Here is a 23,242-nt window from a genome sequence, read left to right as displayed (position 1 = left end):
CGAGAACCTGCTGAGTTAATATTTTGTTTTGGATTGCTACCCACAAGAAGACTCTAACCTTGTACGGGGCCTTTATCTTCCAGAGTTGCTTGTAGAAAGGTTATACGAGGCCTCTGTCTTGCATGATGCGATAGGCGGAGGCAGTGGTAGAGGTGCCATTCTCGGTCCAACGCCAAGACAGTGAACCGTCATTTGCCCTTACTGCCAAGATGACAAACAACGGTATGAGCTGTTATACATAGTTAAGTAAGCGCTGCTTAATTAGGAGTTGTAGCATTTCAACTCAAGTGAATATATATGTTTATACTCTTGCCATCATTCAGTACATGTACGAATATTATATCGAATTGTCTTCTTTGTAAATTCTCTTCTTTCTGGATTATTCTATATATATAACGATTTAGATACATTGATAATTTATTATTCACTAAGTTTGAAAATTTTCATTTCAAATGTCCATGATTTACACTATTTATAGTATAAAAAGAAAACAAAATAACTAGATTGAATGCGAGTTAAAAATTTAACAGTTATTGATAAGACATCAAATTAATTACATTCAAATCATATGAAATTTAATATACATCTAATTTGTAACCAAATAAGTATTTGGGACGAGTCTCTAACAGTAGCTATCTGACCCATCATAAATATAATTATAATTTTAATGGGATGCTCCTACGTACGTATGATGAGTTTCATATTCGAGTTAAAACAAATAAATATTAATTAAGGTCGACCAATCGACCATTGATACAAATTTCGAATTAAAAAATCTGCAAATTATTATTTCATCATAATTCCATGCCTGCATGATAATATATATGAAACATGAATTACATGCGATTACCTGCGATTTCTTCTGTGAATCCATAAATCAAGACCACGCCTTATTACGAAAATACCAAGGCTTTTTAAATTTCTTAGTAGTAGAACGTGCTTGTTGAAAATTTGAGTGGTGGTTGCATAAAGGTTTTGAGGTCCGATAAGGGTAATGAATTTGCATCAAATGAGTTTTTTTGTTAAAAATTTTCTGAAGAGAATGCTATTAATCTTTAGAATTGTAACCTTCCAACAACATATAAGCTACTAATATATTTTTTTTTCCTAAAGCGAGTTCCCCAACAACTGTAGCGACACCATCCGCTAAAATTTTTAGCCTTTTTGATGCATTGACCTCCCTGAACCTACAATATTAAATTGAGAATTCCTAATCCTCAACTTTTCAAGGAATCCTTCATCAGTGGTTGTGAATGACTGATCATTTCATCCTTTCGACCTTGGTTCCGTAGGAGCAAGTCATAAAGATTGATAAATAGAGCAACCGTATTTAGTAATTCGCAGAGAATTAGAAGAACGAAGGTGCAGAATGACTGAAGATCGAATTTTATTCCTCTTCAATTCCTTGCTCTATTCTCCATCCAAATAAGATGTTAAATTAACAAATGACATTTTTTTTATAAACTCTAAATGGAGGGCAAAATTTCACATTGAAATTCTTCTAATACCTTGTTTCTATAATAGGAGAGGTAAATTAAGGACGGAAGGGGAGGGAAAAAAAGTATAGAAACAATTTTTTTTTTGAGAGGGTAAGATCAGTGGAGATTATTTTTTATCCATTCCCGTTTAAAAGAAAAAAAAAACAACTAATATCCCCCACAACAAAGAAAGTGACATTCACATGCTATATTTCCTATTAATAAATATAATTTTACTAAATTATTAGTTATAAAATATATTTTTTGCTTACAAATTAAACGTATAGTCAATATATGCGTAGCATGACCTCAATCAGTTTTGTGCATCTTCTGCCATGCATGATTAGTTAATATAGCTAGCAGGTTATCACAACTTTGACATTTTGGAGAGAGTTTTTGAGATTTGGAACTGATAGAATCATATGACTCAGATTTTGTATCATAGTTGTGCTATTATTGCAAGAATGACTAAATGCATGAAACACATGCTTCCCGTACGCGTGGAGTAATGCATGTGCCTTAGATTCAGCGTGTTCTAGATCTACCTTAGATTCAGCACGTGTTCATACAATTTCAATTATTCTGGTCCCCACATGCACCTTATCAATTCGTCCGTTAGAATTCAAACTCAAAATAATTACTGTATTCTAATAAAAATTCTAAATTAGTGGGGTAATGCATGTGCATCAAATATTTTTGATTCTTGGTAATTTTATAGTTGTGTGTTCTAATCCATCCATGCTGCTTGTACACATTTGTTATTTTTGCTTTTTGTTATAACAAAATCACCTAAATTAAAATTTTCTGCATACGGGCTTAAAAATATAATTGAAATAATTGTGCTAGATGTTGGGGTTAGCTCGATAATGACCCTACCGAGCAGTTTCTTATGACTGATTTGGTTTAAAATAAATTAAGCTATTTAATTTCTTTGTTTTTAACTTTTTATCGAACATTTTTTTGGTATCAATTCAGATCTTTGAACGTGAATGAGAGTAAATTTAGATCTAGGACGAGGCTGTTGATTTGGTCCCTCAAGAAGAAGGCATTAAATGCATTGAGTCGGTTCACGCACTATCTCAAGAGGAAAGGGAAGAAAAAGCTCGACCATAGAACCTCGAATGATTCTGGTAAAGTGAAAAAAAATTGCAGTTGTACTTGATGTCTAACTTGAAGTTTGATTTCATATTTTACATTAGTTATGTTACATTTCTAAAATTTTGAACTAAACAATGCAGATTAATAATGTTTAAAAGTTAAATTGACAATTTTACCCTCTTTCTAAACTCAATCATTTTATTACTGTTGCTGAGATTTTAAAAGTGAACGGTGAAAATTTACAGTTGAGTACGCTTGAGATATTCAAAAAGTCACACAAAATATGAGATATCTGAGAGAATGAGATTTCCGGACAGCAAGGGCAAGGGCAAGTTGAACGGATAAGACTCAGCAGCCGCTGAAGTTTTCGACGATAAAACAAAAATGAGGAAACTAGCGCTTGAGGGTGCTCCAATGGGCCGATCCTGGGCCTAGCCATCTAATTAAACAAATTAGCCTTCAAAAGAATAATTATATTTGGAATCAACTCAAATTAAATTTAATACATATCTAATCTAAATTAAGATCGTAAAAAAGAAATTTTCAACCCATTCGACTCATGGGACCAATTTTTACCGAGTAATTAGGATGTGATTGGGTGAGTACCAATTTCAACTTTGACATGTTAATTAAAAAACTATAAAAGAACTTCTAATCATGTCAATTAAATTAATTTCGCGTGAAACACATATCTCAAGGGCATCCAAAAGTCGGAAGTTCATCTTTCCCACTATTCACAAGCAAAACCCAGCGCATAATATATCAATAGAAATGGGCTGAGTTTGAACCATTTTTGAAAGGCCCATTAAGTAGCTCTCTAACTCAATATATGTTTACATGCTTGAAAGATCCATTAGCCTAAACGCATCGATCTAATGCTCTCTCACTAGCTAGTCACCTGACTCACCTCCCGCTAGCTCTCGAACTGTACACCGCCTATCTCTACTCAGACTCTACCTCGGCTGTCGTGTCTCTCTCCTCTCTTCGACGCCTCTCTCACCTCGCCGTGCGTCGCCTCTCCTCTGTCGCCTCGGCTCCTCTAGGTAAACTCTATCAATCAATTTTTCTTAAAACTTTTTTTTTTTTCTAAAAGCAAAAATATATTGAATGGTGAATGGTGCAGTCGCTGGACAAGGAAGGGCCGAGGGAGAGGCACTAGATCGAGACCCTCCTTTGCTTCATTCTTTCAAAGTTTTGATTTTGGGTAAATTTGCCATTAATGGTGACTTAAAGCTTGAATACGTGCTTGCATGCTTGGTTCTTGGTTCGTTACTGGTTACTGGTATTTTTTTTTACTTTTTTCTACTTTTGCTGGTTTGACTGGTTGATACTTCATACTGGTAACTGTTATGTGAATTTTATGAAATTGAGATTTGTTTTTTATACTGTCTGAGATCTGAGGCCTGGTTGAAATTGTAGATTTTTCAGAAACACGAATTTGCAAGTTGCATAATGCATGTGCACAATAATAAATTTTATACACTCTGAATGGATGTTTTCAACTCAGCATTATAAATTGGGTGGATTAATGGTAGTACTGATATGTTAATGTATTTGATATTTTGGGTTTTAACTGAAACCCTGTAACTGAGCATAAATTGTAAATGAAAATCAGCTCTAAAAAGTGTCAATGACGTTGAATTTATTTGTTTAGCCTAGTCTGCTAATTTCTGACCAATTTTATAATGGTATTACCGGAACCATGCAACTTGCCACTCAAAAGCAAACATTTGTAGTGTAACAATTTATTGTGAAGCTGTTATACTAAAAAGAGTTGTTTTGCCTTCATACAGCGCGCTGACTATAGAATCATAATAACACTGCATCTGATCTGTACGCTGCATGAAGTTAAAACTACTCTGTTAACATTGAGCAGACCTCACTCCCAAATCCCGATTAAATTCTTCCCTTCTCTCTTACTAGCGGACCCCACACCCAAATCCCCCTTTTTCTTTCTCCTTCCTGGAGAAGGAGAGGCGCACCCCAAAACAAAATTGAACTTTTAAAATTGAACTCGAAAGTTCAAATCCGCGAACACCTCTCTCTCTCTCTCTCTCTCTCTCTCTCTCTCTCTCCTCCTGTCCCATTGGCTTCTGTCCCATTCATCCCAAAGGATCGGCGAAGTCGCCACCGTCGTACGCTCTAACCTCTGCGCTCATACCCGGTTCTCTCTCTAGGTTTTAAGTCTCTCTCTCTCTCTTCGGAGTGTTTTCTGTAGCTACTAGTGAATGAACCAAAATGAATACTGTTTTTAATACCAAATCACTTGCTAATCATCGCCTAAAAATTCAAACACTCACATAAGTTCCCTTCAACTCAAACATGTTTGATACTTCTTGGTTCCGATCACTTCCTAAATGACCACTGATGGTACTCAGGTCTAAATCAGATAAGAAACACAGCTTTTATTTGTACATTGTTGCAATATAACCTTTCTCTTACTGTATTTCTTTTCTCAACAGCCACTGCTCGGCCCACATCTACTTATTAATCAAGAGACCATTGACTGCCAGCCGCTCACACCATGACAAGACTATTGACTGCCAGCCGCCAGCTCTATCAGAGAGGTGACAGATCAACCTTGCGAAACTGGTCGGACCTACCTGACGGACTTCTTCACACTATCCTCAAATGTCTCATTGCTGAGGTTCTTAATTTTATTCATATGAATGTCAGATTTTTTTTTTTGAAAGTTGGCGAAAAATCTGTCTTGTCAGATCTTAGATTGCATCGAAAATCTCTTAATGAAAGAAAAAAGAAAGAAAGCATGCATGCTATTTATGTTACACTACCTTGTTCAAAATGCGCATTCAAAATCTGAATTTTCATTTCTATTTGAATTAAAAATTCTTAGGTTGATTTGCTGGTGAAGACGGCTTACTTTTCATATGGTTTTTAAGTTTAGGAGCACAAAATTTTCTCCAAGGTATCATAACTGATTTTTCTCGAATCCCCTTGAAAGAAGCGGAAAACATGGAGATGGTTAGAAATCTTGACATAACTCGGGTTCAGTCTTGCACTTCTCCTGCAAAAAATTAAAGACCGAACTTATGTCAAGATTTATAACCATCTCCATGTTATCCGCTTCTTTCAGGGGGATTTGAGAGAAATCAGTTATGATGCCTTGGAGAAAATTTTGTGCTCCTAGACTTAACTCGAAGCCATATGGAAAATAAGCCGCCTTCACCAGCAAATCAACCTAAGAATTTTTTAATTCAAATAGAGATGAAAATTCAAATTTTGAATGCGCACTTTAAACAAGGTAGTGTAATATATATAGCATGCATGCTTTATTTCATTAAGAGATTTTCGATGCAATCTAAGATCTGACAAGAGGGCTCTTTCGCCAACCTTCAAAAAAAAAAATCTGACATTTATATGAATTAAATTAAGAACCTCAGCAATGTGAGAGGCACACTCATGTCTCTGCATGATTAAGGTTGAACCTCCAACACATACCGAACCACAGTGACCAGCAAGAAACATAGGTTTCATTGACTTAGCAAGATAGCTTTTCATAAAAGGTAAATTTTGTTTGGGATGATTAATTATGTTGGGTGTCTAGGATGAGTGCTATTCTGTTAAATTGCACTAGTTAGGTCTATATTTGACATTGTGATCTACCAATTTTAGCAAGTTCATACAAATTCAGTATGTTTTTTTTCCTGGAAAATGCCTATAGGTTAATTTAGTTCAATTTCAGTGAAATTGAATGTAATTAACTACGATGAACTTTTAATTATGATGAAGAAATAAACCTTCTGTTTTGTTGACTAACAGAATATTTGTGGACCGGCTTAGTGTAGAAAGTAGATAGATAAAAAAGAAGTAATGAGAAGAGTTATTTTTTATTCATCCTTTGATTCCTTTCACTAATCTCTTACTGTTAGAAAAATAGGCACCAATGAGGGTTTATGGAAGCAGTACTGGTACTGGCATTGGTATTGATACACTGTACAGTACTGGTACTTGCATGTACCAACTGGTACACCATACTTATCTACTGTTGTGCAACCACAACTAAATGTATACCTCTGATTTAAGAAGATCCTTGGACAAGAAAATTAGCCATCGGTTATAATAACAGACAGAGAACTAGCACTTATGAATGCACAACAGTTTACTTTCTTATTCTTAATTTGGTTGTTAGAAAATTAATTTTGTTGTCAGAGATCTTAGTTTACCCTAACAGAGACATTTAGCAAAAATGCACACAACTATAAAACTAAACACCAAAAATAACATGCACACAGAATCACTGATTCAGAAAATGATCCTTGCCTAAAAATTAGCAACAAAGAGCACTGCAATACTGATATCAGCAAATTCAATATGTAGCTTGCTGTATCGAGAATGGAGCTATTATGCCAAAAATTAAAGTGAGCAATTAAGCGGATCAAAGAATACATAACCCACAATTTCGAATTGAGAATGCTGCACCTGATTGGTCGTAGTGATTCAAGGAAATTGTTCTTTGACACTTACTTTTAAATATATATATATATATTTATTTCTCTTATTAAGAAAGAATTCAAATAGTGAAAATGTATAATAATAATAATAATAATAATAATAATAATAATAATAATAACAAAGGACTTTGCATACTTGTTCTCTAATGCTCATTTTGATTAGCAAAACACAAGAAGAACAACAAAAATTGTACATAGTGTATTCTAGTAATTTTACAACTCGGCTATGTGGACCTTCATACGACTTGCACAAATGTTTTATGTCATCAATCCTCAACTCGAAGTAGCACCTAATATGATTAAGAAATGTCTTCATTGAGTCGGGAAGATCTATACCAGTCACGACATTTATTATGTACCCAATATCATACGCCTTGTAAAAGCCTATCCATGTATTCGATGGGTTGCAGAGTAAACCCCATGATCATATCAAATATACAAACCTTTTTACATAAACACCATGATAGTAGTTGATTCTGAATACGTAAATAGAACACCGACCTTCTTTGTCTCCACATCATTTCTAAAGAAAGTTACTTTCAAAGAAAAAAAAAAATAGATGTTGTTGGAATGTTAAGAAAAAAAAAAGAAGGATGATGTTTAAATTTTTCAATTTTTTTAATAAAAAAATTAACGCAAGGAGGTATTTGTAGCAATTTATGAAATGCTTAGTAATGTTTAAGACTCGGGTGCAAATATATGAGGGGTCCTTTTTTATTATTTTTTTTCCCCTATTTTGTTCATTTGGGGTTTCAGAATCGATTTATTCATAAATATCACAAACAAAGTGCAAATTATATAACAACCAAAATTATGCTTCAGAGAAATCGCATATGAGAATATTGATTGAACAAATTATATTATTTTCCATTCTGGTCTTACGTAATCCACAGTACTCTAAATTATCACCAATCATAGCCAAATAAAAAGGCTTAATTATATAGTTCACAACAAACTTAGTATTTCATGTAGTATATTATGTTGAGGCAGAGAAAAAAAAAACTAATGACCGCAATTAAGATTTTATACAATAAAAAGAATCGAAGAATGAAATAGTACATTGTTTTTCATTTGCAATGACAAAAACACAGCTCCGATCCATGGATTAATTTCGCAATATTGCATAGAAACTTAATTACTAAAAGTAACTTCGAGAAAACGAACTAAAATTTCACTACCTTCATAAGTTTCCTCCAAGATCTCAAATATTTTGCATGTTCAATCCAAATTTGCAGTGTTTTTTTTTTGTACAAAACAATGTATAGTTTATGATTCATCCAATGTAAACATAGAAAAGGATAGGACATCTCTGAAAGTCTATATAACAAAGATTGAAGAATTGAATTAAGAGAATCATTTAAAAATTGTGAACACTGTTAGATGAATCACACAAAAAAGTTAACTTGCAAAATTGCACCATGTAAAAGAATGAAAATGATGATATCAATTACTTTCACATTTCCTTGCTTCATGTAACATTTGGACAACTTTGTCATTAATGAAATTATTGCTTGGCGGTCCCAATCCATTTTTAAAGATTTTACAATTTTAATTTACAATAAATTACACAAATGGTTCATAAATATATTTTTTTTATAATTTTTTATTTCAGCGGATGTTAAATGTAGGATCAATTTCGTACAAATTTAAAACCTATAATAATAAAATTAATTAATACTTTTGAAACTTTAAGGACCAAAATAAAAGACGAGTGATACATAAGGACAAAACAATACTTTTAATTCACGAACTATAAAAGAACTTCTAATCATGAAAATTAAATTTAACTTAATGGCGTCCAAGGGGAGGAGCGCGCGGTAAGTGACGGCTTCAACAGCGGCGCCAGCAACAGCTCTGATACTGACGCGGCCGAGATAGGAGAGAGAGAGGTGGGGTTAGAGTTTTTCAAAGAGACGGAGAGAGAAGAAGGGAAAGACGTGTTAGATGAGAGAAACCGGTATTAGAGAAGAAACACCAAAGAAAGGCGAAAGAAGAGTTGTAGCAGCGGACGCGTGGACGAAGGGAAAGACGTGTCATCAGCGCAAGGAGAGAACAAACTGCGGATCGTTGAGAACTGTTGGATTCAAATCGGACGGCTGAGAAGGAGACAACACTGAATGAACAGTGCAAAACCCATTCAGGATTATATATATAAAACAGATTTCCTGTGGGCCCCATCTGTCAGCCTTACTGTAGTTATCACTGTTTCAGTACTGTAGCAGACTCCGATCAGGGTTATATATATATAATAGATATCTCAAGGGCATCTCAAAAGCCGAAGTTCATATTTTCCCACTATTCACAAGCAAAACCCAGCGCATAATATATCAATACAAATGGGACCATTTTTGAAAGGCCCATTAAGTGCATAATATATCAATAAAATCTGTCATAAATACACAATGAATTTTGTTTTCAAATGTAATTCATATACAATTCAGAATCTTCAACTTTGGTTATCGGAGAAAACACATTCTATGGCTATAATAAGCATCCAAAATTCTCATTTAAAATTAGCTTTTATGATTTTCCTTTTTGTCTTTTTTTTTTTTCCTCTTATTGTAATGAAAATAGGTACACAAGAAGGATTTTTCTAATTGTCCAGTCTTCAACAACAATTGAAGCGCCTGGAACTTGTGAGTTGGCATTTATATGTCTTTCATCTTCCACCATATTTCCTCCATCACTCACCTAAACTACAAGAGTTGGCGTTACCAATGAAATACCCTCTCTTCTAAGTTCTATCTCTTTAAGAAATTAGTAACTGGGAAGTTGGGTGATTGCCTATAACAATTCTTCTTACCAATTTTTCTTTCCTTTTACAATTCTTAGAAATAGGAGTATCTAATTAGTTATAGATATCTCAAATTATCCCCCAATCCCTATGTAACATCTTTAAAATTGAGTCTTAATTAATTAATTATATTTACGAGACTTTTTCATAACATAAGTTTTAACTTTTACAACATAATTTATGTTTATTTTTTTTTAAAGTTTTTTTTTAACAGAAATAGATATGGAGGATTAAGTAATTAAAAAGAAAAAAAATAATATTTGAAATAATTTTGTCATTAAGTTGCTCATTTAATTGTATTGAACCACTGCTAATGGACGTGATAGAAACATGATATGAAATTTATATTTATCATTTACTTCCTTGAAAATTAAATTTAATTGCTCATTTAAGTGAGCGGTTTTTGTTTTCTTTCTTTTGTCATTTAATTATGGAATTGCATTAAAAAGTTTTATAAAAAGAAACTAACATATAGCACTCTCTGGTAAGCAGATTTCATGTATTAAATCACTTTTAAATCTCACTAAAAGAAAAATCCCTAACCGACCTAATTAAATCCATTAAAAAGGGGAGTGCTATTTTGAGAGCATGAATTCTACTTTTTGAGTGCCGAGAGAATTTTTTTATTTTTAATACAATTTTGCTCCTTATTAAATACTTTCTCATTCTGATTCTAATTAATTCCTATTATTACTTATGGAAGGGAAATTAATGCTTACATAGGGTATGAATCTTTTTTTTTGTTCAAATAATTCATGTTATTAATTCCTACCTAATAGAATCGAATAAGAAACAAAATTATACATGTACAAATCTATATTGATTCAAATTTAGAACAGTCCCAAAGAAACTTTCTAAGTAATTCATTGAGATTAGTAAAAAAAAATTGTAAAATAAATTCTTTTCTATTTGATCCAAGGCAAATTATCTGAATAAAAAAAAGATGGTCGAATTTGATTAGTTCCAATATGTACAATTAAAAAAAATGAAAAAATATATATAATATGTTACATTTTGAAACCTTTTCAATTGAAGAGCCATCTACTAATCTTCAAAAGTTCATAATCATTATATAATTTTCTAAGTATTTTATTTGTTAATTACAATAAATAATTTTATTTTGTGGATATTATTTATTGTACATGTGCAAATGGATTTGATGCGGATTGGATAGTGATAAAAATTATATTTCTATATGCTTTTATTTTTCTAATACAAAGATACAAATACAGATTGGATACTAAATAGATACAGATACAAATTGAATATTAAACGGACATGAATACATATCGGATATTAAACAGACAAAATAATATTTTCTTCAATGTTAAACTTGTTATCTTATTATAAGATATGACAAAATAGCCAACACAAGTAAATTTTTAATTAATAGATACTTACAAAAATAAATATTTCTCTCCAAACATATATGATTCTAAAACAAAAGGATAAAAAAAATACAGTTACATATCATCATTTGTATCCGTACTGAATATGCACATATGGATATCTGAAAATTTAAAATAAAAATACAAGTACAGATAATTATTATCCATATCTGCTTCCAAAACCAAAACTGTATTCATATGTGTATCTTTGTAATTCATATCTACACCCGTATCCATATCTTATATACAAATTATACTTATTCAAATATTTGAATCCACAAAAGTTCAAATATATGTCCAGATACAGATGGATATTAACTGATCTGTCTACAATTTTGCATCCCTAGTTTATTGTATTTTAATGCTAATATTAATCTTGAAGATAAACTTAATTTGTTTATATCACGGTCATGTAGGTAAAATCAAAATAATTGCATTACTTATTAATGAATTCCATAAATATACAAGCCTGTTAGTCTGTCATGTGTATTGTGAAGCCTCAAATATTTTCTATATTAATAGTTACTTTATTTAAAATAAAAATTGGAAGAAGAATTTATAAAGGATAAATTTGATCTAAATGCGAAAAAAATTCTCTCATCTCTTAATAATAGAACTTTTGCGCTTAGAATAGCACTCTTCATTAAAAAAGGGCAAAAGCTATCTTGCAGAGAGGAAAACAAAAACTAAATAAAAAATAAATAAGAGAAGAAAAGAAAGCACAAAAAAGGGTTATTACGGCATGACAAGACCATCGAACGCCAGCCGCCAGCTCTGCCAGAGAGGTGACAGATCAACCTTGCGAAACTGGTCTGACCTACCTGACGGGCTGCTTCACACTATCCTCACATGCCTCTGTTCCCTAGTTGACTTCATCTCCTTCTCCTCTGTCAGCCGCTCCTGGCGTGCCGTTACCTCCTCCGTCTCACCTTCTTGGACTACCTCTCACTTCCCACCTCTCCTTCTCTGTCCCACCTTTTCAAACCAAAACTTCCTCTCCAGCGTCAGACTCCTCGACCCTGCCTCCTGTTCTTTCTCTTCCCCGCTCTCCCACAACTGGAACGAATGTCAGTCAGCTGGCTTCTGCTTCTATTCACACGGCCATTTGCTTCGCTTTTTGCTTTCGCAAAAGCGCATTGTAGTACTCAACCCTTTAACTGGCGACGAGCTTTCCTCTCCTCGTCTCCCGCAAAATTGCAAGACTTGCGACCTTTTTCCCATGCTCATCTCCCCTCTCTCCTCCCCAAACTCGGGAATATTAGTATTCACATATGATACCCTTTACCACTGGCATATCGGCTCACCTTCATGGTCCAGTCACTGTCCAAGAGTTAAACTCAGTGGATCCATTTTATTAATGAAAGCTGCAACCGTGCAAGGGAAGGTGTATGTAATGGACTCTATGAGCAACCTTTTTGTGTTAGATTTATCTCCTCAATTATATCTGAGACCACTTGCAGTTGATCGACTCCCTAAACACCCTTTCTGGTTTCAACACTTTATGGCTGTTTGTGATGGTGAGCTCCTGCTTCTTCTGTTGGTGCCGACTCATAAAGAGTCGATGTATGCACAGCTCGAAGTATATCGGCTTAATTCATCAGTGAATGGGACAAGATGGGTAAAGCAGGAAACATTGGGAAATTGGGCAATCTTTGTTGGCTATTACTCTCGGGTACAGGGTCTTGCAATTCAGAACCCCGAGAGATGGGGAGGGAGAAACAATTGTGTTTACTTTGCAACAGGGAATCAAAATGGTGATTGGCCTTGGGCAGTATTAAAATTGGGAGATGTGATTGATACAACTGACCCAAAATCACCTGATCTTCCCTTGTTTAGACATCGGCCCTTGTTTTCATGGGTTCATCCTGGCTTCTAGGAAATGTGATAGGAAAACTCTAGTCCTTGAATGACCTTCTGCCCTTTTTTCTAGTTAGTTGTATTACATAATGTATTAGTTTATGTTTTAAAACTGTCCTATACCAATTTCAGTACGGCATTAAAAGTTTTAGTGGTGCTATAATGGTTTTTTGGCGGTTTCATTTTGTGGTTGTAACCATTTGCAGTTGTTTTTGCTTGGGATGTGTGAAAATGTTTTGGATAGGAGCTGTGTATTGCTCCATATCAAGTTACTGATGTTAGTTTGTCTAGCGGTAAAAAATATAGTTGATCCTTGTGATTTCAATATATTGATCTGAAACTTTGTTCTTCTCTAGAAATGAATGATTTGTTGATCCTTGTGATTTTCATGGAGCAATTTTTGTTATTATTGATGAATCATGGTGCTGATTGAGGGGCACACTCATGGCTCTGCATGATTAAGGTTGAACCTCCAACACATACCGAACCACACTGACCCGCAAGAAAAACATAGGTTTCGTCGACTTAGCAAGATGGCTTTTCTTAAAAGGTAAATTTAATTTGTTTGGGATGATTAATTATGTTCACTAATGGAGAATCCACAATTAGTGTCGCCTCATTAGTGTCGGCTAAACATTAAAGACTGACACTAATAACTTAGTGTCGGCTAATTTTAATCACCCGACACTAATATGGTGTCTTTAGTGTCGGCTCTTTCTTATTATCCGATACTAAAACTTAGTGTCGGCTGATTATTAACAGCCGACACTAAAAATGGTACCATTCGTGTCGGTTAATTATATAGAGCTGACACTAAGTATTAGTATCAGGTAAAATTTAACAGCCGACACTAATTGTTGGTTGTTAGTGGCGGTTGATATTATTAGCCAACACTAAGTGTTAGTATCAGGTAATTAGAACAGCCGACACTAATAATATAATTTATATCTGCTTCTCGCTAGGTTTTAAGATAAACAGAAACAAACCCAAACCACGCTGAGCTCTCTCAACTGTTGTGTCTGTACGCGAATCACTGCGATTTTTTCATTTTCTGCACTTTGGCTAGGTTTTAAGATGAACAGAAACGAGCCACGCCGAGCTCTCTCTCAACTATTGTCTCTATAAGCGAATCACTGATGAGATCTTTTCATTTTCTGCACTTCAATTTCTCTCCACTGCATTTTCTGCATTGTAAGTTCGACTTTGTATATATTTTGATGATTAGGAACAATTTTGTATGATGAGCCAAATATAATTGGTTTTCACTTCTAAACCTTGGACCTTCCTCAAACATTTTCCACTGCTTGGTGTTAATTATTGATTCATATGGGGTATATTCTGAGGTAATTGAGTTGATGCGTAATAGTTAATACAAAGTGCTGAACTTTGAAATAAAAAGATGAGTGAGTCTATGGTACTATGCATATTACGATTTGATCCGTAATACGGTTCAATATTCGACTTTTCAAAATCTTAGTGGTCAATCCGAACCGTTCATGTTGTTCTCCATATTAATATGTGTTTGGAGACCAAATTGTACATTTTTTACTATTTTTTAAGATATTTAGAAAATCACTTGATCTGAAATTTCTGGACCTTCCAAAAACATTGATTTTCAATAAATATAAAAAAAATAGTAAAAAAAAATTTCAAAAAATGTAAAATGTGGTCTCCAAACACATATTAATATGTAGAAGAAGATGAACGGTTCGGATTGACCACTAAGATTTTGAAAAGTCAAATATTGAACCGTATTACGGGTCAAATCGTAATATGCATAGTATGATAGACTCACTCTAAAAAAATTATGCAAAGTGCAGGGACCATAATGAATCATTTGAGAAAAATAGCAACTTCCCTTTGTCCCTTAGGTATTAAAATTGTACTTAGTTTTAAAAAATTAGATGAAAATTATGATAATTGAATAAAAATATACATACTGTTTGTTTTACTAACAACTAATTAATTACAAAATTTCAATTTTAGGAGATTTATAAAAGAAATTGGTGCTATAATTTTGAGAGATTTGGTACGACGATCTCGATCTTCATGTCACTCGATCCGGCATCCCAAAACATTGTAAGTATAATATGAAACTCATGTTTAATTTTGGTGCATGAATGTGTATTATGATAAATGTATGTATAGTTGGTAGGTATGGAGCTAAAGTATTGTCTTATGAGCCATAACTGAATTATTAATGCCTTTAGGTCATGATACCCGTTCAAAATTAATCCAATAGGGATTAATTTTGAATAGTCCCCGTTTTGGGACTGCTCTTTGAATATTTTGTCTCAATTAGGATGTGAGCCCGTGTTAGTCGCGTTTAGTATTTAAGATAATTTCGGCAGCATTTCCCCTTAGTTCCCCGAGTATTCGGGGAACTAAGGGGAAATGCTGCCGAAATTATCTTAAATACTAAACGCGACTAACACGGGCTCACTATGGAGACAAAGTATTCAAAGAGTGGGATAGGATTGTAAACCGGCCCTGTATAAGCACTAAATTCAACATTTGACCCTAAATAAAATAGTTAATTGTGTTTTCATATAATTGCAGATGGACCGCAGTTGGATGTATATGGCATCACGTGTTTCAGATGAATATTTGACAGGTGTGGATGAATTTATAAAAGTTGCTATGGAAGACATGACAAATAATGGGAATGTGAAGATGGCGTGTCCTTGTCGTGATTGTAACAATAACCAGAAATGGTCTAATCCCATCCAAGTGAGGAATCATTTAATCCGTCGTGGGTTTAAGCAAGATTATACGCATTGGATATGGCATGGCGAGAGTTTGGAAACCGGCATAGGTACTGGTACTGGTACTGGTAGTAGGAACCAGGAAGACCATAATTACAATAGCGGAAGTGATGTGCAAGGTGATATACATGATGATATGGTTGAAGAAGAAGGTGTTAATTTTGATCAAATGTTACGTGATTTAGAAGATGATTTTGGTAATGATAAGCAATATGATGTATTTGAGAATTTGTATGAAGATTCTAAAAAATGTTTGTATCCTGGTTGTACTAAATTTACAAAATTGCAAGGTGTATTGAAATTGTATAATATAAAAACATCTAATGGCTGGAGTGATAAAAGTTTTACTGCGTTATTAGAAGTATTAAGAGAAATGTTGCCGGATGGAAACGAAATACCATGTAATGTTTACGAAGCGAAGAAAATGTTGTGTCCAGTAGATTTGGAAATTCAAAGAATACATGCATGCCCAAATGATTGTATATTATATAGAAATAAATATGCAGATCTTGATGAGTGTCCAAAATGTGGTACATCACGTTACACAAGAAAGAAAGTAACCAATAATAACAGTGATGATTCTAAATTGAAAAAAGGGTCTCCCGCAAAAACATTGTGGTACCTCCCTGTGATACTAAGATTCAAACGTTTGTTCGCAAATGCTAAAGAAGCAAAATTATTGCGTTGGCATGCCGAAGACCGGAAAAAAGATGGAAAATTACGACACCCCGCTGATTCTCCTCAGTGGAGAAATATCGACAGAAAGTTTGACTTTGGTGGTGATTGCAGAAACCTAAAGCTTGGGTTCAGTACAGATGGAATGAACCCGCATAGTAGCATGAGCAGTAAGCATAGTAGTTGGCCGGGTCTATTATGCATTTACAATCTTCCACCTTGGTTATGTATGAAACGCAAGTACATCATGCTGACCTTACTGATATCAGGACCCAAACAACCCGGAAATGACATAGATGTATATCTAGCACCGTTGATAGAGGACCTACAACAATTGTGGTTACCAGGAGTGCAGATGTTCGATGCATATAGCAAAGAAAATTTCACCTTACGGGCTATGATTTTCTGCACCATTAATGATTTTCCGGCGTATGGCAATTTGTCGGGTTATAGTGTTAAAGGAGAAAAGGCGTGTCCTATTTGTCAAGACGATACAGTTGATATGTGGTTAACTAATTGCTCTAAAACTGTGTACATGGGTCATCGTAGATTTCTTCCTACTAATCACGCACACCGAAAGAGAAAGAAAGAATTCAACGGAAAGACCGAGAACAACAAAGCACGTTATCCATTGACCGGTAAAGAAGTTTATTCGCGAGTTAAGGATATCAAAGTTGATTTAGGAAAATTTAAGAAAAAAAGGGGAAGAAAGAAAGGGGCTCCGAAAAGTTGCTGGAAGAAGAGATCAATATTTTGGAATTTACCATACTGGGAGCACTTAGAGGTTCGACATTGTCTCGATGTGATGCATGTAGTAAAAAATGTTTGTGATAGCATAGTTGGAACATTGTTGAATATTCCTGGTAAAACTAAGGATGGAATCAACGTTCGGAAAGACATGCAACTAATGAACATACGGCCGGATCTACAACCTGGAGAGAAGGAAAGATCAGATGGTAAAATTTGTACATATCTAAAACCCGCCATGCATACGCTGTCGAAAAAGGAAAAGATAAGCTTCTGTGAATGTCTTCATGGTGTCAAAGTTCCCTCTGGATATTCTTCAAATTTTAAAAAGCTAGTTTCACTGGAAGATTTAAAATTGACAGGTATGAAGTCTCACGACTGTCATGTTTTAATGACACAGCTTCTTCCTATTGCAATTCGAGGTATATTGCCACCGTGTGTTAGGAAGACCATCACGAGGCTTTGTTTTTTCTTAAACGCCATTTGTTGCAAAGTAACAGATTCTGATACGTTGGATGATTTGCAAAAGGAGGTTGTTGTAACTCTTTGTCATCTTGAAATGTATTTTCCGCCATCTTTTTTTGATATCATGGTTCATTTAATTGTTCATCTAGTCAGAGAAATTAAGATGTGTGGACCAGTTTTCTTACGATATATGTATCCGTTCGAGAGATACATGGGAATTTTAAAGGGGTATGTGCGGAACCGATATCGTCCCGAGGGCAGCATTATAAGAGCCTATGCTGCTGAAGAGGTTATTGAGTATTGTACTCAATATCTCGATGATTTAAAAACTGTTGGCGTCCCTAAATCTCGGCACGAGGGAAGACTTCATGGTGTAGGCACAATCGGTTCAAAATTAATCATTCCAGACCGTACAATAATGGCACTAGCACATTTTCATGTTTTACAACACTTAACCGATGTTCATCCATATTTGGACGAGCACATGTCCATCTTGCGACAACAAAATCCTAAGAAATCTGATAAGTGGTTGATTGGTGAACATAATGAAAAGTTCCAAACTTGGTTTGCACGTAGAGTCCTGGAAGCACCGAAGGAAGAAAACATTAAAGAAGTTGTCCAAAAGTTGGCTCTTGGTCCAGTTCAAGTTGTGAGGTCTTTCCAGGGATTTGACATCAATGGGTATACATTTTACACCAGAAGTCAAGATGAAAAGAGTACCGTGCAGAACAGTGGCGTGACATTAGTAGCTGTTTCGAGTGATTTTTCAGGAGCTAAAGGTGCCGGACCATCACAAGCATCGATGTCGTATTATGGATTTATTGAAGAAATTTGGGAACTAGACTACAGAACATTTAAGATTCCTTTATTTATGTGTAAATGGGTTGAAAACCATAAGGGGGTTAAGGTTGACAACGATGGTTTCATTTTGGTGGATTTCAACAGGTTGGGATATAAGGATGATCCATTCATACTAGCAAGACAAGCAACACAAGTGTTCTATGTAATTGATCCTAGCGATCGTACAAAACATGTGGTCCTATCCGGAAAAAGACGTATTATCGGGATTGATAATGTAGTTGACGAAGAAGTGTATGATCATTTTGACGAGATACCTCCATTTTCCATTGGCATGCCAACGTTACCAACTGGAGATTACACTGAAACAAGTTACATGCGCCCCGATCATAATGAAGGAGAATGGATTGAAGAAAGTTGATTCCTTTAATTGTTATTGGTATGTTACATATAGACCCTATTTTGTTTTAACAAGCTGAAAATAAGTTTTATATATATTATTTAATTTTGATAGATTCAAGATTTTTTTTTCCAGGTTGCATTAAATGACGGAACGATGGTACACATGCAAGTAAAGAAAGATTCTATATGACAGTAAACTTGTAATATTCTATATGACAGTAAAGTTTATTGATTAATGCATTTTATTTTATTTTATTAGTTCCAACTTGTTGGGTAATTTGCAGAAGGATTTAGCCATCATCAGGTGATCTTGAATATTCCATTGAGAATTGAAGACAGTGAATTGGAATATGTTAATTTTTCAGGACTAAATTGTAAATATGTTGATTTTTCAGGATGAACCATAATTTATGGCCGAAGATGCAGAGTCCTTTGGTTACCCTTTCCCCTATTTATTTGATAAAGGTACTTTGTTGCATTAATATACCCAACACACATGAATCTTTTTTTTGCAACTTGAAAAGCATATTTTTAATTTACCAGTGTAAAATATTACAAGTTGGGCTGACATTTTTAAAATTGGATTTGAAGAATGCCTAGGACTAGTTTGCAAATGTTTCAAAACAGTTGACTTCTGTTGCAAAAGGATGAAACAATATGCATATTTTTCAAATGTAGGGATTTGAGTCAAGCAATAGATTCTGTTCTTAGTGGCCAGAAATTGCTCATGGAGCAAAAACCTAGGTAAAGATTACATTAATTAATCTTTTTAGTTACAGCTAATCTTAATTTATTTCAATTTCATTTCTAGTGTTGGATGCAGCATCAAAGGGCATCCTTCATAAAGTTCCATTAAAACAGTTTGCAAAGTTTGTTTTTTTATTTTATTTCGGCCTCTTAAAAATGGACTTGTAAATTTGTAAAAATTGAAGAGTGAGTCTATGGTGCTACGCATATCACGGATTGTTACCGTGCTACGGCCCAATATTTGAGTTTTCAAAATCCTAACGGTCGATCCGAACCGTTCATCTTGTTCTCCATATTAATATATGTTTGGAAACCAAATTTTACATTTTTTGAAATTTTTTTACTATTTTTTTAGATTTATTGAAAATCACTGTTTTTGGATGGTCCAGAATTTTCAGATCAAGTGATTTTCTAAATATCTAAAAAAATAGTAAAAAAATTTCAAAAAATGTAAAATTTGGTTTCCAAACATATATTAATATGGAGAACAAGATGAACGGTTCGGATCGACCGTTAGGATTTTGAAAACTCAAATATTGGACCGTAGCACGGTAACAACCCGTGGTATGCGTAGCACCATAGACTCACTCAAAATTGAAAATTTGTATGCATTTTCAGCAGGGAATTTTCCTTTTTTTTTTTTATTTCTTCTAGACATGTTAGTACTATTAATTTGATTTTGATAATCACATTTTTTTTGAGTCATATTTGATTACTAAAAGTTTAGAAGAATTTACTTCAAATTAAACTGATTTAAACTATCTTATTTGGTGTCCATCTTGTTACTTAAATTAATTACGAAACTGAAAATTTTCGCAACTATTTCCATTTTCAGTCTCGCGTCTCTCTTTCATTTTCATTTCCGCACATCTCTCTCTCTCCCGCGCCTCTCTCACTCCCTCTAGGGTTTTTCAAAACCCACCGCCTGTCATCGATCGCTCTCTCTCCCGCCGCTATCTCTCATCGCTCATCGCTCATCAAAACGCGCCTCTATCTCTCATCGCTCTCTCTCCCGCCGCTCATCTCTCCCGCCGCTCATCCCTCCCGCCGCTCTTTAATCCTGCCGCTGATCGCTGCTTCAGCTGTTACAAGGTAATTAGCAGCCCCAATTAATTAATTTGTCCAATTAAATTCTTGTACTCCTCCAATTTTTTGTTTTGAACATTACTCCTTTTGATTTATAGGATGTTATCCGAGTAATGTTCTGTTAATTCAAGGACGCCAGACATGGCAACTTTTTGTTAGAACCATTTTCCAGCTAGCTAGAGCAGCAACACTCAGGCAGGACTCTGGTAGTAGTGCTGATACACACTGTACATGCTTAACTGTCTTGGTTTGAGGCGGGCACATGGTGAGCACATAGCCTCCATACTCCTTAGCAGCCTGGTAAGCATCAATACATTTTTCATTTTTACCAGAACCATTCTTTATCGGTACCAGAACCATTAGGCAGGACTCTGGTAGTAGTGCTGATACACACTGTACACAGGGCCTTTAGTTACGGGTTGCTTAACTGTCTTGGTTTGAGGCGGGCACGTGGTGAGCACATAGCCTCCATACTCCTTAGCAGCCTGGTAAGCATCAATACATTTTTCATTTTTACCAGAACCATTCTTTATCGGTACCAGAACCATTCTTTACTGGTACCAATTTAGCCTGGTAAGCTATCAATACATTACTATTGTTTGGCTCTTTCTTTTTTATTTACTTCTTTATATTGTTTCTTGGAGCCCACAGCTTCTTTTCCAAATTAATAAATGCTTGGTTCACCTTTCAGGAAGTCACTGCAATCCTTATCATGTCCAGCAGTGGTGGTGATAGTGAGTCTGCTTCGTCCAAAAAAAAAGGACGAGGTCCTACGAATATTAAACGTGTGATAAATAAGCCCAATAAGGAGGTGAAATTTGATACACTTGGGAGGGCTGTTATTAATGATGAAACAACACCTTTTAGTACGCAACTTGGTGTTTCAGTGAGAGCCCACGTTCCTATAATTTACCGACAGTGGCCTGACGTACCAGATCATATAAAGAAAATTGTTTGGCAAGACCTGAAGGTATTGATAGCTTATTTCCTTTTGCAAGTTTTTTATAAGTTTACGTCTTTCTTTAGTTTCTCATTTCGTTTATTAGGCTTATGTTTTGCAATTAAAATAAAATGTAATCTAGACATCTTGTGTCATCATAAATGAAATTTGGGAGCTTGATCCTCAACTTTTCTTTTAAAAAATAAAACAAAAAAATAAGGAATTGAAGAACAATGCTCATACACATGCAGCATATTAACTAATTCCAAACTTATTGTGCTTTCTTTTGCAGCTCGGTTGGAAATTACCTGATGACAACATAGATTTGCAGAAGGAAATCACTAGTCAGATGGGTGTTTTGTTTAGAAGATTCAGAACTACACTGAATAAAGATTTCCTCATGAAGGGTAAGACGCCCTTTGGAACCTACAAGTCCATTGAACCAAGTCAGTGGGATGCCTTCGTCGAGTATCACCAGTCGGAAGAATTCCAGGTTTTTTTTTGTTTGTTCTTCAATACTTAAAATGTTCTGTCTGTCTATATTGCTAATACGTGTAAGACCAGATCAGATTGTATGACTATCCAGAATTTCAAATGTTTTGTTAATGCCAATTATTTTCCTGTTGAAATTATAGAACCTAAGTAGACAAGGGAAGGAGAATCAGGAGAAAAACTTGTATCCACATTTATTGGGAAACAGAGGTTATAAGGGTGAACGATTCCAGAAGAGACTGAAAGAACGCTTGAAGGAGATTGCAAATGAGACACCAAGTGATCTGTCATCGTGTGGGTCAACTAGTGAAATGTCGGAAGAAGAATTTTTAAACAAGTTGGAGGTTGAACATAGGCACGTCTCATGGAAACTCGCAAGAGAGAAGGTGTTGGATGATGGGGAACTTGTTCATCCTAACCCGGAAACAAGAGAAATGATCAAGACAATTGTAAGCATCTAGTACATGGTTGAAGGTCTCTTAAATTTAAGTTAAAATTTAATTAATTATGTTACAACCTATTGTCATTGGTTTAATCATATCAGGAAGAAAAAGAAGAGGCTTTCAAGGAAGGCACGTTGAACCCCGATCGATACGATGATATTCTAGGAAAGTCGCTACAAACTCCAGAACATCCAGGAAGGGTCAGAGGCATTGGATCTCTTGTGGGTATAAAGAAAGCTTATGCTAGGTGCGGAAAAAGGAAAAGGCACACTTATCTCGAGTCTGAGGCGAGTGTTGAAGAGAGAATACAAAGAGAGGTAGCGGAGAGAGTACAAAGAGAGGTAGATGAGAAAATGAAACCTTTATTGGAGATGGTTGAGAGGCAGGGGAACCAAATAACAATGTTGATGGGAAAAGTAGCACTGGATAATCGAGCAACAAGTAGCACTGCAGCTGTTCAGAGCCATACCAGTTGCCCGTCAGTGCAATCAACACATTTTCTCGATTTAATTGAGGTAAAATTGTTATAGATTGAATTCCCCTCTGTAGAACCATATAAAATACCAAATATTCCACTGTTTATATTGTCCAGAAC

General features: G+C 34.8%; 3 protein-coding genes across 3 annotated transcripts; all 3 read left to right on the top strand.

The window, feature by feature from the left end:
• The first annotated feature begins 11,972 nt into the window (after positions 1–11,972).
• On the top strand, positions 11,973–13,470 carry LOC144545630 (uncharacterized). The gene has a single exon (XM_078294192.1). It carries the CDS (start codon positions 11,973–11,975, stop codon positions 13,104–13,106), a length of 1,134 nt encoding a protein of 377 aa, XP_078150318.1. The 3' UTR covers positions 13,107–13,470.
• A 2,197-nt stretch (positions 13,471–15,667) lies between these two features.
• Positions 15,668–18,958, top strand: LOC144545629 (uncharacterized). The gene is made up of 3 exons (XM_078294191.1): positions 15,668–16,083; positions 16,642–17,165; positions 17,889–18,958. Exons 1-3 carry the CDS (start codon positions 15,668–15,670, stop codon positions 18,956–18,958), a joined length of 2,010 nt encoding a protein of 669 aa, XP_078150317.1.
• Positions 18,959–21,468: 2,510 nt separating this feature from the next.
• LOC144545628 (uncharacterized) lies at positions 21,469–22,553 on the top strand. Its single transcript, XM_078294190.1, has 4 exons — positions 21,469–21,742; positions 22,005–22,205; positions 22,348–22,483; positions 22,543–22,553. Exons 1-4 carry the CDS (start codon positions 21,485–21,487, stop codon positions 22,551–22,553), a joined length of 606 nt encoding a protein of 201 aa, XP_078150316.1. The 5' UTR covers positions 21,469–21,484.
• The last annotated feature ends 689 nt before the right edge of the window (positions 22,554–23,242 follow it).

Source organism: Carex rostrata, chromosome 28 (assembly GCF_964058835.1).
Source record: "Carex rostrata chromosome 28, lpCarRost1.2, whole genome shotgun sequence".
Classification (NCBI taxonomy): Eukaryota; Viridiplantae; Streptophyta; class Magnoliopsida; order Poales; family Cyperaceae; genus Carex; species Carex rostrata.
Note: the sequence above shows the minus strand (reverse complement) of the source record. Positions and strands in the feature narration are given on the sequence as shown.